Below are 17,295 nucleotides of genomic sequence, written 5' to 3' on the forward strand. Positions count from 1 at the left end.
TCTATTAAAAAGGCAACTGCCCTTCAGCTAAGGAAGCTGCTGTAATGACTATCCCTTTTGTCCCTTTACAGCCATTCTTTTTGGGTTTTACAGAATTAAATAAGCTTCGCTGATGTTGGAACATTTACCAGCTCTATAGCTTTCTTATTTGTTAAAAAGTGTACAAACCCTCCGACCTAGTGTAACATTTACAGGGCTTGTTAAAGGTCAGCAGCAAACAGTCTTGAAAGCAAAGAGGCAGTGGTAGATTAACTTTTGAAAGTGAAAGGAAAAAAAAAATCACTAAAAATAAAGGGGAAAAAAATGTCAGAACTCCAGTAGCAGCAAGTGGTGAGAAGAAATTAAATCATCCTGCCCTGCCAAACATCCTCATTCTTCTCCTGCAAATGCCACAGCTTTTATCATGCAGCTGTCAAATACCAAGACACTGTTTATCGTGAAATAGGCAAGAACAAAATTCAGTGGTGGAATTTCCATATTCAGTAATGGTATATTTATATAAATAAAGGGAAGTTCTTATACAAAATACATATAGAAGAACACCATAGTTTACAGGACCTAGGACATCAATTTATTTTTTATATGAAGGTCCAGTATATCTGATATCAGTCCCATATTCAGTTCATAGCATGCTGCAGTTTTCTATTTTTAAAAAGAGCATATCAGAAATGGACAGGCAGGAGCCGGTCTCAGAAGAAATATTTGAGATTTAGGGATTCCCATGAAATTTACATTAAAAAGTTTTGACTTGGTAAGATAAATACAGCCATAAGACAAATATTTTTCAAACTGATTACCAGATACATTTAAAATATCTGTCATTACAGAAAAAAAGAGAAAGGCAACACAGGTTTTGCTTCCAGCTGTCTGAGGATTTGATTGGTTTGCCTGTACTGACTTACACTGGGATCATCACAGTCTCCTCTGCAACCAATTAGGCCACAGTCTGGTGAGAAAGGTGAGATTGCACTGCCAAAGAAATACAGTATCAGTACTGTGTTTGTGGTATTCTTTCACCCAAAGTCCTGGAAAGCACTTTACAAATGTTAAATTGCACCCCAAAAGAGTTATGCTATGAAGACACCATTTCCTTTCTTAGTAATGAAGAAGAAAAAAAACCACAACATTACTTTCTCATTTCAGGTTCTTAAAACACCATCACACCTCTTATTTTGCCAATCTGTCAGAAAGACCAGCAAATTTTGGCAGATACTACATGTTTTGAGCAACAGGTTTACAAGACCTTACCATGCTTATTTTGAAGAGTCATGAGGAAACTGAGATACTACAAATACCAAGCTCAAAAGGAGAACTCCAACAACAGAACTCCAAATGTACCTCTGGGTGATGATTCCCTGCACAGCTACATGAACCTCTTAAAAAACCCTCAACACCCAAAACTTTCTGCCCCGTGACATCCTCCCCAGTTTGAATGACATCCCAACTGTGCTCCTGAATCTCAAGAAAGTGAACAGTTATTACTGACTATACAGTTTCACATTTGGTTTGGTCTACAATGCACCTATAGCGCATTGAAAGAAACAGCGGACTTCAACCTTTTGCTAAATAAAGCTAAGGAAAGATAATACTGGGAAGCAGAATCTACCTCCACTGAGCTACTAGCTCTAAAAAGCCCACAAGGATATTAACCCAGAAGAATAAACCATGCTTTAGAGATTGTTTCCATTCTCTGGGAATTGATTATTACTGTATTTCAGAAGGATCCTCTAAAGAACCCTAAAGCATCCAGCAGCATTGATCCACCTATACATGGGCTTTACCTAGCAGTAGAAAGAAGTGTTTGAACTGCAAGGTTGCATTGGCAGTAAGGGTTTTTAAGACAGTTTTCAAGGAGTACGTGCGCTAAAACCACAGTTCAGCCACATTAGCACTAAATGTACACTGCTCTACTGAGGCAAGGATCTTCACTGTTGTCTTTCTCACTGCTCTCTCCTCCTTCATATACGGATGCCCTGCCATCACTAGCATATCTGACATGTTATTTGGTTATTTCCTGACTTTATTGTTGTCAGTGGCAAAGAACTGACAAACAGACGTATAATCACAGAGGTAAGAATATCACCTTCCGACCCGACACAAAGATTGCCTATATACTCCATCAGACAGCAAAACACATCATGAACAATCCTGAAATAGTCTGCTAATATGGTCACTGGTCAGAGCCAGTATTTGACTTGTGCTTGAAAAACGCTATGGTTCATAAACCCTCTTGTTACAGTTTTTTCACAACAAATTCCTTCTTCTTCACCATCGACAGAATCTAGATGTTCTTAATCTGATGTTCACTGACATCAGATTTCATTGTTTGCACATTATGAAATACATTAAGCTGTTAACATTAATGATGTTAATTCTACCTTCTCCAGCACCAGCTCAATTATCTCGTTGTCTCCTTCCCATATCTCCTATTCTTGCCCCAGTGCCATCCATGAGGAAAAGGTAGCTATGAAAACTGATCTGACTGCAGTATACATGAAACAAAAAGCGCTTATAACTGTCCTTTCTAAAGGATTGGCCATTACTACTTTCAAGGATATCCATTTAATAAGACAGTTGTACAAAAAACACAGTATATGAGTATGATAACACTTGAAGATATTGCAGATAGAAGGTGCACATCTGCAAGTAAAAGACCCATAAAATTGTGTCATGTACAAAAACTGCATACAAGGGTGGGACTGAGGGGGAAAGAGGGATATTCTTCCCGCTTGAAAGAATTCAAAGAAAGGAAAAAGAGGCAAAGCCACAGTTCCCCCTTTTCCTTGTGATTTGAGAAGATGTCAGACAGTAGAGGGAATTCATGACTCAGGTTTCATACAATTCAGTAACCTTCCCCCCACACTGTTACACACACATCACGCACACGTTAAGACTGCAAGACTGAAAAGGAAAATATTTCTTCAGCTAACTCTGTGGCTGATGGCACTCTGCTCCTGTCAATGTGGCAAATGGAGTCTACCACAGGGCACTCATCTGTATTGAGAGAGAAATTACTCCTGCCCATCAGTCACAGAATATAAGAGATACAAAAATCTGTTCCCATGATGAATAAATCAAAGTTAAATAAGGTCAGGATGTCTTCAGCGTCTGCTGGGAACAAACCTCATTTGAGATTATTACATTCTTGTCAAAGTCTTGACCAGAGTCAGTTTACCTACCTCTTCCCTTCCTGCGCTTCCTCCCTCCTTTCCCTAAAATCACTCATCTTTGTATGTATTCACTGCTTTACTTTGTAATACCACATTGTTTTCTGTGACTAAGTGGGGTATCTTGCAGCATTACAATAAAGACAGCTTTAAATTCAAATAGCAAACTTGCTGATGGAAATGGAAAAGTACATGGAGCAACATTTCCCTCTCTCCCTCCCCTTTAAAGAGTGTCAACACCCTAGTTGTCCAATGGGAGATTGATTTCAGTATCTGAAGGTCTACAAGTCTGAAAGGAAAAACCTGACCATCATTTCTGAAAACAGAAACTAAATCTGCAGTTAAAAGTTGTTGTGCAATTTGAAGACTACCCTTCCCCATTCATCAGGTATAACTGCCCCCATATATCCCAGGTACTCCATGTAGGGATGAAGATTGTTTTCCTGTCAACTCGTTACTCACAGACCTGGTTTCCAGTGTGGCAAAGATATAATTTAGCACAGGTCACCATCTGAGAGCAATAGCTTGTTCAAGACAAACTGAGGGCAGGGGATGGTTGGCTTCTTTGAACTAAAAGCTTTCTCATGATCTCAAATCAAACCAATGACTACTAATGGACTCCTATTAGATCATTCTGAGAGGCTGTCAATTTTTCCTTCTCCCAAACTGTCCTCACAGAACCCTTATATCCCCATCTAACGTCCTGTTTTTTGGTGTGTTTTTTTCTTTTTTGTGTTGCAGGAAGAAAAAAAAAGTCAGGTCAAACAACTTCCTGTACTTTACTCTAAAAACACTTCTTAGCCAGAAGGTACTGTAAATTCAACAGGTCATCTAAAAGAACTGCTGATAAGTCATGAAGATTTGGAAACAACTCTTACTTGTTCTGTATTTTATGGGTCTTTACTAATTACTCCTTCTGGCTGTAATTCATTACAGCAGCATGAAAATGTGCCCACCCTCCATTCCTCTTCTTCCCAGCTGCTCACTCGCTGCTGCTCTTTTCCCTTTACCGCAGTCACACTCCACGATCTACAGGATACAGCTTCTTTCCATGGAAAAAAAAAATACTCTGAAAAAAAAAGATTAAAATCTCAACCTGGAAACTAGCAGGTACATTTAAAGATTTATTTTTTCCCCTTGCACCTGCCTCAAAGGAAAAGAAAAAACAGCTAACTGCTTTCAAGAAGGACAAGGCATCTTACGTAAGGCCTGCTTACCCCCTCCCCAAAATCCTAACAGCTTCTCACAGACAGCACACAGGGGTCCCCGGAGGCCACCCACCTCCTGGCTGCACCAGGCGATGTAGATCTGCAATTCCAGACAAGACAACTCGAGTGTTTTCACAGGCTTTGCACAGCTGTCTGAAAACAGGTCAGAGGGCACATTTCACTTTAAGTGGAATTCAAAGTGCCCACTGAATCAGCAGGAGGTTTCCTGTTACGCTCTGAAGCTGGTCTGAAAATACAGCTAAGGGCTGCAAAGATCTCAACAGCTATTGTGCGTTGTGCTACAATTTTTACTCCTTTCAATATTTAGTACCCTTAAACCTAATCCCTTGTCTGGATAACGCCTCCTTTAAAGATATTCTATTGCTGACTGGGAAATCTGGGATGGTTTCCACACCGAGATCTCCATTGAGAGAGGGGGCATCAAAAAACTTGGAATATAAAGGAGAATGAGAAGGGAATTAGAGGGAAAAGCAGCTTTGCTAAGTCTTCAAGTTTTGTTCCTGAAATTCATTACTCATAAAATAGGAAAGCCCTGACACATTCTTGATGTCATGGAACTTAAACTCACAGAAAAAGCAAGCGTGATGTAAAAAAAAAAAAAAAAAAAAAAAAAAAAAAAAAAAAAAAGCCACTCCATTACTCTAATCACATCTGTCAGCACCGGCTTAAGCAAGACCTCGGTTCTCTAACCAGTGCCTGTCCCAGCCCTTGGCAGCCCTCTACCGGGCTGCCTGCAGCAACAACTCAGCCGCAAAGAAGTGGGAGAATGGAAAATCCCACTGCTGGAGAGCTCTCCCACCCAGGGGCTCCGCGAGCAGGAAAGGTGCCAGCAGCGGCTTGAAGGATGCGCGGCGCACGCCAGCTGATTCCCACAGAAAGTTCTGCCTGAGCACAACTCATGTGCCAGTCACTGTCCCCAAGTTGCATCTGAAGTGTTTTACCTGCACGGGACAGCTGAAGAAAATGTTTCTGAAAATGAACGGGGGTGAATGCAGCACCCAACTCCAGAGCTGTAAGTGCCAGGGCTGCAGTAAACTCCTGGAGGCTCTTCACAGCCGGTTCCCCGAGGGCAGGCTCCTTCAGCCTCCTGCTCGGTGTGTTTGGCAGCCTGCTTCCCAGCGTCGATTTCAGTGTTTGTTTTCAATAGCACATGTCAGCATGCCGGGTGGTTAACTTGCAATGTGTCACACAAAACAAGAACAAGCCTCCCAGTTAATCAAATATCAGCAAAGTGTCTCATGTCATATTCATGATACCTGGATCAGAGCCAAGAGGAGTGAAGTTTGAAAGGCAAGATCCCGCTGTTTTCCCCATTGTCTTAATTGCTGCTTCTACTAGCTTAAGTGTAGCACATGGACATCAAAAGATGACGCCTCTAGGCTATCACAAAAGACATCTTCAGTGATACTGTCATTGCACCTCTCTCTTCCTCCCTAAAATCTGAGACTGCCAGGAGAGCACATCGTGGTCCCAAACCCTGTCCTTCGATTCCGTATAAGCTCACCTGCACGCTACAGGCTCTATTCACGTGGACAACACATTCTTCCATCTATGATCTGTGGGGATGACACAGAAGGTAATTCACTCTGGTTATGTCCGCACTTCCTCCAGGAAGAGGCAATCCCTGGCTTTGGGCACACTGCTGCTTTTGGGCCAGGAACCGAAAACATGTGGCTGCGTAGGTGGGCACCACTGGGAGCGTGCCACCAGGGCCAGACGTAGGAACAGCTCTTGCAGAAGCTGTGTGGGAACATGTTAAGCTTCAACCAATGACCAAACTGGGTTTTAATTACAGCTGGGTTCAGTTAATCACAAACTTTAAACGTCTGCAGATTTCACAGGAAACAAGATTTCTTTACATAACGTAAGCAAGATTTTTAGCCAATATCCAAACTTGGTAAATGTGTTTTTCCCACTCTCAGCATAAAGATACAAGATCCATGGAATGGAAGCACTTACCCACTTCCCTGATTAAATAAATCAAATATTTTAAGCAAGAAAAAAAAAAAAGAAACAGCCCCCAAGATGCTACGAATAAAACACTGCAATAACAGTACCATTAACATTCTTGAGCTATAAAATACAGCCCACACTCAACAAACTTGCAGCTTCAGTTTGCATTTCCCAGAGGCCTATGTTTACCATATCATAATAACATTTTATTAAATCTGGGGGTTTTGTTCATTAGCTTTTGGAGGGGTGAGAGAGAAGTACATGGTACTTCATACAGTCACACTTTCCAGTACTGGATACACACAAATGTTTGGCTTAACCAAAGAGGACAACTTCACACAGTTACCTAAAATTATTCCAATTTTGTAGTTTAGAAATACAAGAACTTTTTAGGGAAAAAGCGAACTATTATAAAACAAAGCCTTGAATGCCTCCCACCCCCTCCTCAAATCTCTGGAAAAGTATGGAGGGGGGAAGGAAAAAAAGACAGCAGCAGTTTATACAGGATACAAACAACAATCTAGGACTTCAAAATTCTGCATAGGGTTATTACCTTTAGAATAAAGTTTCAGTTCCAGAAAGGTGGAAACAGTAGAATTCAATGATGTTACCAGTTTTTTAGAGTCCTACATTGGATGAATAGGTATTCAGTTAAGTGGCACACACATCTACATTATGAACTCTTCATCTCCTGCCTACCTCTTGAAAGCCTCTCATTTGTTCCAAAGATCAGGTCTCTGGTGCTAGAAAATAAAATTTGTTATAGCTCCAAACTATTAACCTTGCCTCTACAGTAAGAGATTTCCAAGACATTCTTCTAAAAACCCCAGATCCTAAGACCCTTTCACAAGTCACAGAAATATCATGACCAAATTTTTGCCATTACCTGCAAATTTGATTTAATATTTTATGAGAAGAAAATGTATGCTATTTCCTTCTGGATATGATCTGAAAAATAGCATTATTTTTTCATAACATAACCCAAAAATAAGAGTCACCTAAAACTTTTTGCAGTAAGTATATCCTACTGAATATTATATATTTTGTGGCAAAATTGAAAAAAAATATATATTAGTGGAACAGAGAGGGCATAGCAAAGAAGCAAACATGAAATTTAGCATTAGCTAAATTCTTTCTTACTAGGCAACATGTCAGCTGGACAGAAAGAGGACAGGTCCTCCTGTAATATGCCAAAGTAGTAATTACAATGGCTTGAGAATCCTCCACACTAATAAGGCAAGTGCATTGTGCATTTGTCTTTGCTGTTACCTGAAAATCAAGATAGAGAATTCACACACACGCACACACTTACTAATGCAACACTGTTCTGTACAAAAAGTAGAGTTCAACCTAATTTTTAAGTAGCTGAAGAAGTTTTTGTTTTATTTTAAGACTATTATCCCAGAGGGCAAGAAAATTGACCAAAAAGCCCTTGGGTTTCCAGTTTGATTTCATAAACTTGAAAGACACTCTGCTCTTCAGAATAAGATTAGTTTTGGATCACAAAACCATTGGCCCAGGAGAGACCAGACTGGTGCAACTGTGCAATCATTCCAGCAGTTAAAGTAGTGGTTTAACTTGTTCACAAACAGCTGAAATCAAGACAGGCAGCCAGGTTGAGACTGCAGATGCTTATGAAATGTTAAGTGAGCATTCCACTCCGTTTTGAGGCAGAATTAACAGCCTCATATACCAACCTTATGATTTAATTGCCTGCTTATAACCCTCTGATAGTTTAGCAGTTCAGGATACCATCGTTGCTAACACACTGATATACTGATTCAATTTAGCTTCTGACCTGGATTTACTGCATTGCTCATTCTTATTTAGCACTTCAGACTGTAGCTATAAGTAAACAGAGACTCACTTGCATCTTTTTTTTTTTTTTTTACTCCATTAGGAACAAATAAGAATCGCTTTTTCAGCTTTAGAACTGAAAGACTGAGAGCTGCAAGTCCAAAAGATTTATTTAAAAGCAATTGGCTCATTTCTGAGTATCTCATCTTAGTCTTCAAAATGAAAAACACATTGTAAAAACATTCTCCTGCATCCATAACTTTATATGTCTCTAATTATAACAGAAATGGTGACAAATGTCTGCCACTTCAGCTGGGTTGTAAGGTATACTGCTTTCACTCACATAACAGAATCCTGACACTCCTGCAGTTCAAAACCCTATTACTAGAATAAAACACATTCGCTAGTAATTGATAAAAATGCATCTTCTGACAGAGGCTTCCCACTGGCCCTTCACCCTGAAATGTCTACATTTGGATGATGCCAAGGCAAATGGTAAAACTGTTGTTATCCCTATCCTATGCGCAAACACCCTCAGGGAAAACCAGATGGTTATTGACTCACTTCGTAACATTATTGTATTAGCAAGATCCACTGATAAGAGGTTTCCCACACTTAAGCTACAAGAATCTTTCTTCTGGAATCCGCCAGGCACTTGGAGGCTATTTATGCTGCCATTAACAGCATATGCTGTGCACACATACAACACTTAGTGACAGAATGATTTGCAGGGCATGGAGTAGGCTAGAGAAAAGGGATGCTGAGCTGTCAAAGTAACATCTCATTATATCATACAAAGATAGTGAAGAGGAAAGAAAAGGGCAGAGGGAGAAGTGGAATAAAAACAATTTAAATAGCTTTCATGCTGTTTCTAGGAGACCAAGTAATATAGCTGCTGAAGGGAAGATGCACACTGTCAGTAGCAGGTATACAGCAGCAGTAATACAGCAGGACTGGGGCGTGAAAGAGAGGAAAAAAGTGGTACACACTGCCTGAATATTTTTTCCAATTTCAGACTGCTGATTTCCCCCAGAGAACAAAATTAAATAAAGCATGAGGAAGCCACTGGAGAATTTAAACAAAGAAGAACCTCAGCTTTCACTAAAATAATGATAGCAATAAATTAAACAGAAACATAGGATTAGCATTTGGTTTCATGTCAATGTGCTTTACAACTCTACTAGAAATATTAAGGTAGACTTTTGAGTAGAAGACTGAGCTGACACTCCCGGTCATTTATTTTTGCAAAGGCAAGAACTGTTTTGGCCAACAGAAGAGTATGGCTGCACAGAATCTGCGCCTTAAGAAGAGACAGATGATATTGAAATGTTGCTCTTCAGCCTCGGGCCATTTACAAAAGTAGCTCAGGAAATGTTTTTACAGATGAGAAGACATGCCAGGTACATAAAGTCCCAGCTACAAAGAACAGACAGCCTCGCTGCTAATGTCTTTCTCTGCTTTTTAAGAAACCTGTCTTTCTATATGAAGTTATCTGTCAAGGCCAATCACCTTTTTGTGGATGCAAAAAAGCCTGACAAGTTACATATCAAGCAAAGTTTTACATTATTTATACACTGCAATCACGTTTTCTGTATTATTTTTCAAGTACCTAAAAGCCTAAAATGTTACAATGTGTGTTTTTAACCGTCCTCGTTTATAAATAAGAGCAGCCATTTCTGTTCCATACATAACAAAATACCACAGTTCAGGGAAGACTAAACTACATGACTAGTGCCATGGAGTAAGTCAATAGTAAGACTAGGAATAGATTACAGTTGTCCCAGTTCCCAGCCTTTTGCTTTAGTTGTAAGACCACAGAACTGCAGAGGCGAATCCAGGCTGAAAACGTTGCCAACTGGCCATCAGACAAAAAAAGCAGATCGTTTAAAGAGCTCCTCTGTAAAAGGATTTCACTGTTGGACTTCAGTAGATAGCACACTGAAGCACACTGATTTGACCTGGGAAAGCAGAGGAGGGCTTAGCAAATAGCACAGCTACAGAGAATTTCTTGAAGATGTTAGTCTGGTGGACTGTGTATGCACATGCAGTGTAATCCACTATGTACACACGTACAAGTGCCACAGGCAACTTAAATGAAGTTCCTTTATAACAGAAAAAAAAGCAACATTTTTCAGTACAGAGCTTAACACTTACTGGAAATGGAATTGCTACGACAGTGCCATTTTCTAAGGTGATTTCTTTGTATTTATTTAACACAAAGTCAGTTTAGAGACAAATATAGGAAACACTTGCAAAATGAAGATACAGAACACGATAAAGCTCACGTTTGCAGCATTCAAATCTTGGCGTGGCACTTAATGAGGTTGGCCCAACAATAATATTTCATCACTGATGGAGACTGTTCTCTGTCAAGAATAATTAAAACTAGTTGGAAAGCACCATCCATTCATGAAAAAAATCATCTGCTTATAGCATTTCAACAAAGTTAGACACCTATAGTGTGGATGTAAACTGAATGTCTCGCATCTCATGTGAGATGCGTAAACAGGCAAATTCTTCCGCTTACTGATAGCTTCAAAAATTGATGTGTTCTCATAAGAGAGTGACCCAACATCACCCCAGCATGAAGAGAAACCTAATTAGTTTCAGAAACTTCAAACACATAGTGGTACTGGAATTGAAACACTACTCTATTTGAGTTAGATCTGCACAGATAAAACATCTGGGTAAAATACTTGCATCCAAAGGCAATCCTGAATGAGTGATCCACAAAGCTCCCAGATAGATACCTTGGATCAGAGATTCCCAAACTGTGGATAAGAAGTCCTAAAGCTTCTCACAGAAGCATGCAATACACTTCTATCCTGCCGAAGACATAAAACAGCAGAAAAAAGCTATATGCCTCCACAGAGACAGATTATAGGGTTCACACAAGATACTACGTACTAAATTGGTGCAAATCATCTGATTTACAGTAACTATCCATGTGTGCTCTCTACCCACAGAGAATGTAAAAATTTGAATTAGGAACACCAGAGTTATTTGGAAAGTAAATTCCCCAAGATTTGTTATATACTACTGCAGAGCTGCTAAGACCCATTGCTTTTAATAAAGTTTTACTCCATAAGGCCCAATCTGTCTGCAACAAAGAAAAACCATCTCCGCTAGGTCTGAAGACCGCAGAAGAGATAGCACATCTGGCTCTGCTGCAAGACTCATGCTCATTGACAGACTGATCATAGTATGTTGGCTGATAAAATTCTGATGTTTAATACATAAAGACAAGGGAAGAACAATTGGTCTTTAATCTCCCAAGAGGGGATACTGCTGTTAAGCAGTGACACCGCTTTTCAACTTGACGGTACCACTTTGCACTAAGCTTTAGTATACTGGATGCTAATTAGCAACATAGGGCCAAAAGGAATAGCCATACCACAGAATATGTTGAGGATGCATTCCTGAAATGTGTAACAGTTGCTGTTTCACAGAGTAATGCTACTTTTCTCTTAAGAATTGGTGTAACAGATGATGTACACAAGGACTTCAGAAAGACACAGCATAAATACAAAGAAACAGCAGATACAAGGTGGAAAACCATAAAAAATCACAGAAAAGCAGAACAGCTGAGGCTGGCAGGGAGCTGCAGAGGCCGCCTGGTCCAGCTCCCTGTGCAAACAGGGCCACCTGCAGCAAGTTGCCCAGGACCGCATCCCAGCAGATTTTGAAGATCTCAAGGAGGGAGACTCCACATGGCAACCTGTGCCAGGGCTCCATCACCCACACGGCACAGGAGTGCTCCCCAGTGTTCAGACAGAACCTCCTGAGCTCCAGTTTGTGCCCACTGCCCCTTGTCCTGGCACTGGGCAACACCAGAAAGAGCCTGGCTCCATCCAGTGGCCCTTCCCTGGACTCAGTATGTCTATAACCAAGAACTGACACGGTTAACAGTGCTCTGTGTTAAAAGGTCCGCAACACAACTCTGAAACAGCAGATAAAGAAACTTAGGTACAGCCGCACCGTGCAGTATCTGTAACAAAACCGAGTTCTCTCATGACGATCAGGCCGGCATTCAACAGCAAACACTCGAGATGCCAGCGAGGGGCTTCAGCAGCGCTCCAGAAGCTAATTGCTACCACACCTTGCACTTGCCTTTTAACGAAAACAAACAAAAAATGTTAAAAGGATTAAAGGGGGACAAGATAAAAACGCGAACTGAATAGATGGATCGTAAAACACAAGAGGTAAAAGTATCACTAGGGGATAAACAGTCTTCCTGAGGTGCACGTGTGGAAAGCTCTCTTTGTAGATTTCCACAAGCAGCTTAACGGGAAGAAGCTAATGGGTTTAATCACTTTCTCTCGCTCACTCGGATGCACCCCAGAGGCACCCCAAGCGTGGTTTTACATGGCCACAAACCCTGACAGGGCCCTTCGCAGGGCCGGGGCCGGACGAGCCGCTGGCGGCTGCCGCAGCGCCGAGCGCGCAGCGCCCTCAGGTGGCCGCCGCGGGGAGCGGCCCCGAGCCCGCGCTCGGGCCCTAACGGGGCGCGGGGCCGCTTCAGCACAGGGCAGGGCACGGCGGCGCCTTCCTGAGGGGAGAGGCAGCCCTTGTGGCAGCCAACACCGCTTCATGTGGTCCTGCAGCAGATGCGGCTTTGCCTCGTGTATTCTGACTTCATTAAAGCAGTTAATTCTGGCAGCAGATAAACTAAGTGGATTTCACACACAGAACTATTAACTTTAACTGTAACCTTTTGGGGGATTCCCTGGTTGGTTTACTTTTTACGCCACAGAACTTAGTCTCAAATACCGACAGGCTGCCTGGCACACAGCACCAGAAAGCAAAGTGCACTGCACACTTACACAGGCTTATCCACAAGACTTATGGACACGAGGAACTTGTTAAATTGCCCCTTCATTTGTAGAAGGCCGTACTGCAATACCGCTCCGAAACATGACAATCCCCGAAGAACAACCTTTTATTTTATTGCAATATTTACACAGCACAGTGCCTCCAATTCCCCTCCTTTCAGGAGAAGAGTAAAGACGCTGTGCAAGCTGGAAACCAGAGTTACCGTGATGCAATACAGTGAAATAATGAAGTGTGCTGGAAGGACACCGGCTCTAGAGAGCTTTCCATCCCTTATGCGCTCATTACCAGAAGGCAAGCCAGCATAGGCTCCAATTCATAGATCCCAAGAAACAAGAGCAAAGCGGGCATGACAACATGGCTAATTTATTGCAAGGCATTTGATTTAACTAGGAAAACGCTATCAGAAGAAACCAGAAAGCAGTAGAAGAACAAGGTGATAGCGCTTAATGGCATTTCTTATTAAAAGAACTTCAGAGATCCATTTCTGTCATGGGGTATTTGTAATCACTCCAGCAACCGTATGAACTTCAGAGTAATTCTGTTTGGCGATGCTGGTAGACAGCAGCTTCAAAGCAACATTCCTGTAACTCAGCTCCACTACAGCTAGCTGTAATTTCAGCATAAACCCGATGGCTATCTTTCAGCAGCAATTCTCCCACCTCCTCTCCCAAGAAGTCTCTCGTTCAAGTTGTGCTCTCAGTATCCCTCTTATTTTGCTAGTCTTGGTATCACTGTCTTTCAAAGCAGTCGATGTTGTGCTTAGACTTTAAAAGAACATACTGCTTGCTGCCTAACCAAACCAGCTGAACTGTTACAGTTTTCCCCCCTCACACTAGTAAAGCAGGCATATCTGGGACACATACTTTTTTCCCCAGCCTGCCCAACAAATCACACAGTTGGAATATTAATGCTGACATTTTTCATCATTATTCAAACCAGTGAGATTGCAGACAGAAGCAAGCATTTTCAATTGCAAAAACACGTAGTCACATTCAAAAAACCCTTCAGATTACATAATTCAAAGGCAAAGTTCAAAAATTTAAGTGTACTCCTGATAAACTGATGAGACAAGACGATCTCCTGTGTTTTACATTTCAGAATCTGGTCTCTAGGCTCATTTAATAACCAACTCAGACTACTGACCAGAATTCTTACTTCAAAAACGCATTTACACTACATGCTTACCTGACATTGCCTAGAAAGAAAGATAATATCCGCTGTATACTCAGACATATACATGTAGTAACAAATTACATGTAAGTATATCTCACACACATATATATTAATGACAGTGTCTTCTGCATGCATTTCCTTCTGGCTTTATAAAGTTGCAAAGAGAGACCTGCCTTTCACTTACCTCTCTGTATTGCAATTGCCAAAGGGTATACGAAATGGCAGAGCAAGAAATTAGAACTTAATGGTAAAACTGTAACAGAACACTCAACAAGAAGGGACTGAGCAGAAAATACCTAAAACTATCTATTTGGTTCATATGCTCTTTAAGAATAGCTGTCAGTATAAATACTATATCAAGAACAGATTCTTCTCTTAAAGGGAAAATACAAAACACATTTATGTTTCCCACTGACATGTCATATTTTAACAGTGAGTTGCTAATAAGAACCTCAGCACACTCTGGGTTGTTTAAGCTGTCCAGAATGATTATGAGTGATTGTGTTTTAAAAGTCACTGAACTGGAAACAAAGCTCTAAACACCGATTGCTACAATGTTAGCAGCTTCCGTTCAAAATAAAGTGACGCCTATTTTGTTGCATATATACGTATGCAACACTTACACAGTGGGAAAGATCCATTCTCTCTATAAATCCAGAACATGTCATTGCAAACAAGATTTTTTTAATTAAAATTGGCATTTCTGAGCCTCCTACTGACTGACAGCCTCTCACTGCCTCCTCGTGAGATGGCTAAACTGGCTTCCAAGAGAGATGGTGGAAAGAAACAAAATCACTAAAATGCCTTTGACAAGGCTCTGCTGGGGACAATATTAATAGCAAGAAGCTGCACAGTGAGGTAAGGAGAAAGAATAGGTGACTACTAGGAAGTCTTCCCTAATGATCACTCAAAACATCACAAACACCACAATACAGGAGGCCTTTTATTCCTAAACTTACAGGCAGGATGATCAGGCAGGACAATTTTAATCAGAAACCATATTGTTAAAAGAGAATGCAGAACGATGTCTGCAGTATAGCAGGTGTAACCTTCTTTGAATGCAAAAGTAGGATTGGAGGCTGGCTAGACCTCCAGCCTCCAGTTGGGAGGCTGGCTCTGCTCTCAGGAAAGCCTTATCCCTCTCAAGAAAAAAAAAAATAGCAAAGGCTCAAAGTCAAATCAAGCAAGAAAGACGATTTCCTTGGCCTGAACGCTTTCCCCAGTTTAATGCAATGAGTTTACACCGACTGCCATCACTGTACCTTCAGGAGGCTCTTCCCGCAGATGAGGGGGCAGTTCTTCACTTGTTGTCTCAGTTTCATCTTCCACCATCTGTGTTTCCAAGCTAGGTCCCTGTAGAACAGAACAACAAGAGGAGGTAAATTGGAGAAAGTTCAGAAAGGAACCGCAAAAATAATTACAGGATTAGATAATATGCCAGACGTTAAGCACACAAGGAGCTCACTTCAGCTGATGAAGAAAGCTGCTGGTAGATTTGTTTGCAGTCTAATTACTTATAGAAGGAAAAAAAAAAAAGAAAAAGACTCAAGTTAGCAAAGCTAGCAAGAAGTATGAGGGTCTGAGTGGACTAAACCAGGAACTGAGTGGTGAAATAATTTCTAAATTACATTTAATATACATAATGGAATTACCATTTCAAATCCCCATTTACAAAGGGTAGCAGCAGATTTGCATCCTTTGGAAGTTTCAAGGAAAAAAAATATGATCTTTGATTTAAGACGATTCATCTGTGTCTTACCAACACTGGATTATGAAAAGCTGATGCCCCGTTGAATGCAGGAGAAGGTAAGATACGGGTTACATAAGTGGTATTACACCTCATTTTTCAGAGGAAGACAAAACAAACTTGTCTACAGCCTCCTAAACCAACCAGGTCAGCTAATCACGTAGCTTTCCCCCACCAGTTCCATTTGTACTTTCATATATAACATGCTGAACAAACCTCAACTGGAAAACTACCAGACTGCCCTCCAAAGTTTTGCAATTTCACTCACCAGCCTCCAGGATCTTGGAAAAAGCCTGCAACATTGCTTGTATACAGATGTGACCTATCAGATTTGTTGACTTAGAGAGCACTCATTTGTATTTAAGGCTGCTGAACTCACTTTTCACACACAAAATTGTAAGGACTTGTGCAGCTTGGAGGTATAGTTGCTTTTGCAGTTTCACAGGATCAAAGAAAAACAGAAAAGGTGTGTCCCCCTCCCATTCCTTTTTTTTTTTTTTTAAAGTAATGGCAGAAGAAACAGTAGGGATAGCTTTTTTTTTTTATTTAAAAAAAAAAAAAAGAATCAGTTGTTTTCTTTTCAAATGCTAGTACAGTCAAAAGTAAAATCTGAAACATAGCACTCAAACAGTGCTTTTGGGCATTGAATACATGAATAGGTTTGTAGTCCAAGCCATCTGAAAATGCACACTAACATATGCAGCTGGAAGGTTACAGAAGCCAGCTTAAACATTGGTACATCAACAGCTTGCAAGATTTTGCTATCCAAACTCTGGGGGAAAAAAAGGGATCATAGTATTCAGTCTGCACTATTTCTATATTTTTCAAACCCCGTGACTATGAGGTTTCACTCAACATTAAGTATTGAATACTTTCTCTTTCCGAACTTTGCATGTAAAAAAGACTTTTTTAGATTTCTTCCTTTAAACAACTACATTACACTTTCATCCATTTCCCTCTCCTTTTGTTCAGAAAAATGGGCATGAAAATACACATCACCAAACTGAGCTGAAGGGAAACAAAACAGGTACAAGTCTACAAGCACACAAGTCTATTGTGTCAGTGCCATTGTTGCAACCTTGACTTTTGCCATTCATGGCAGTGGAAGCTTCACCTAAGGCATAAACACTGAATCAGTATTTCTCCGCATTTAAAAACAACTGATACCAATACCAGCTTTGATCAGAGCCCACTACATACTAATACAAGGTACGAGTTCAAACATTTTCATTCCTCACAGCAGCTTTCACGGAAAAGAAAAAAAGATATTTACCACAGAGCACAGATGAGAAAGCAGTAACTTAACTGAGATGGTCTAATCAAAAAATCAAAACCCAGGAATCAGTTTCAAATTTCAAGGTCTAGCCATCTCATCACTTCACCTGATGAACGTGAT

At 40.7% G+C, this 17,295-nt stretch overlaps 1 protein-coding gene across 1 annotated transcript in view; it reads right to left on the bottom strand.

The window, feature by feature from the left end:
* LOC137857409 (transmembrane protein 263-like) overlaps positions 1-17,295 on the bottom strand; it is a 191,345-nt gene that overhangs the window by 161,820 nt on the left and 12,230 nt on the right. The window contains exon 2 of the mRNA XM_068683828.1: positions 15,415-15,505. Within this exon, the coding sequence (XP_068539929.1) occupies positions 15,415-15,505 (91 nt within the window). The remainder of the gene's footprint in view (positions 1-15,414; positions 15,506-17,295) is intronic.

The sequence above is a fragment of the Anas acuta genome, chromosome 5, assembly GCF_963932015.1.
Source record: "Anas acuta chromosome 5, bAnaAcu1.1, whole genome shotgun sequence".
Classification (NCBI taxonomy): domain Eukaryota; kingdom Metazoa; phylum Chordata; class Aves; order Anseriformes; family Anatidae; genus Anas; species Anas acuta.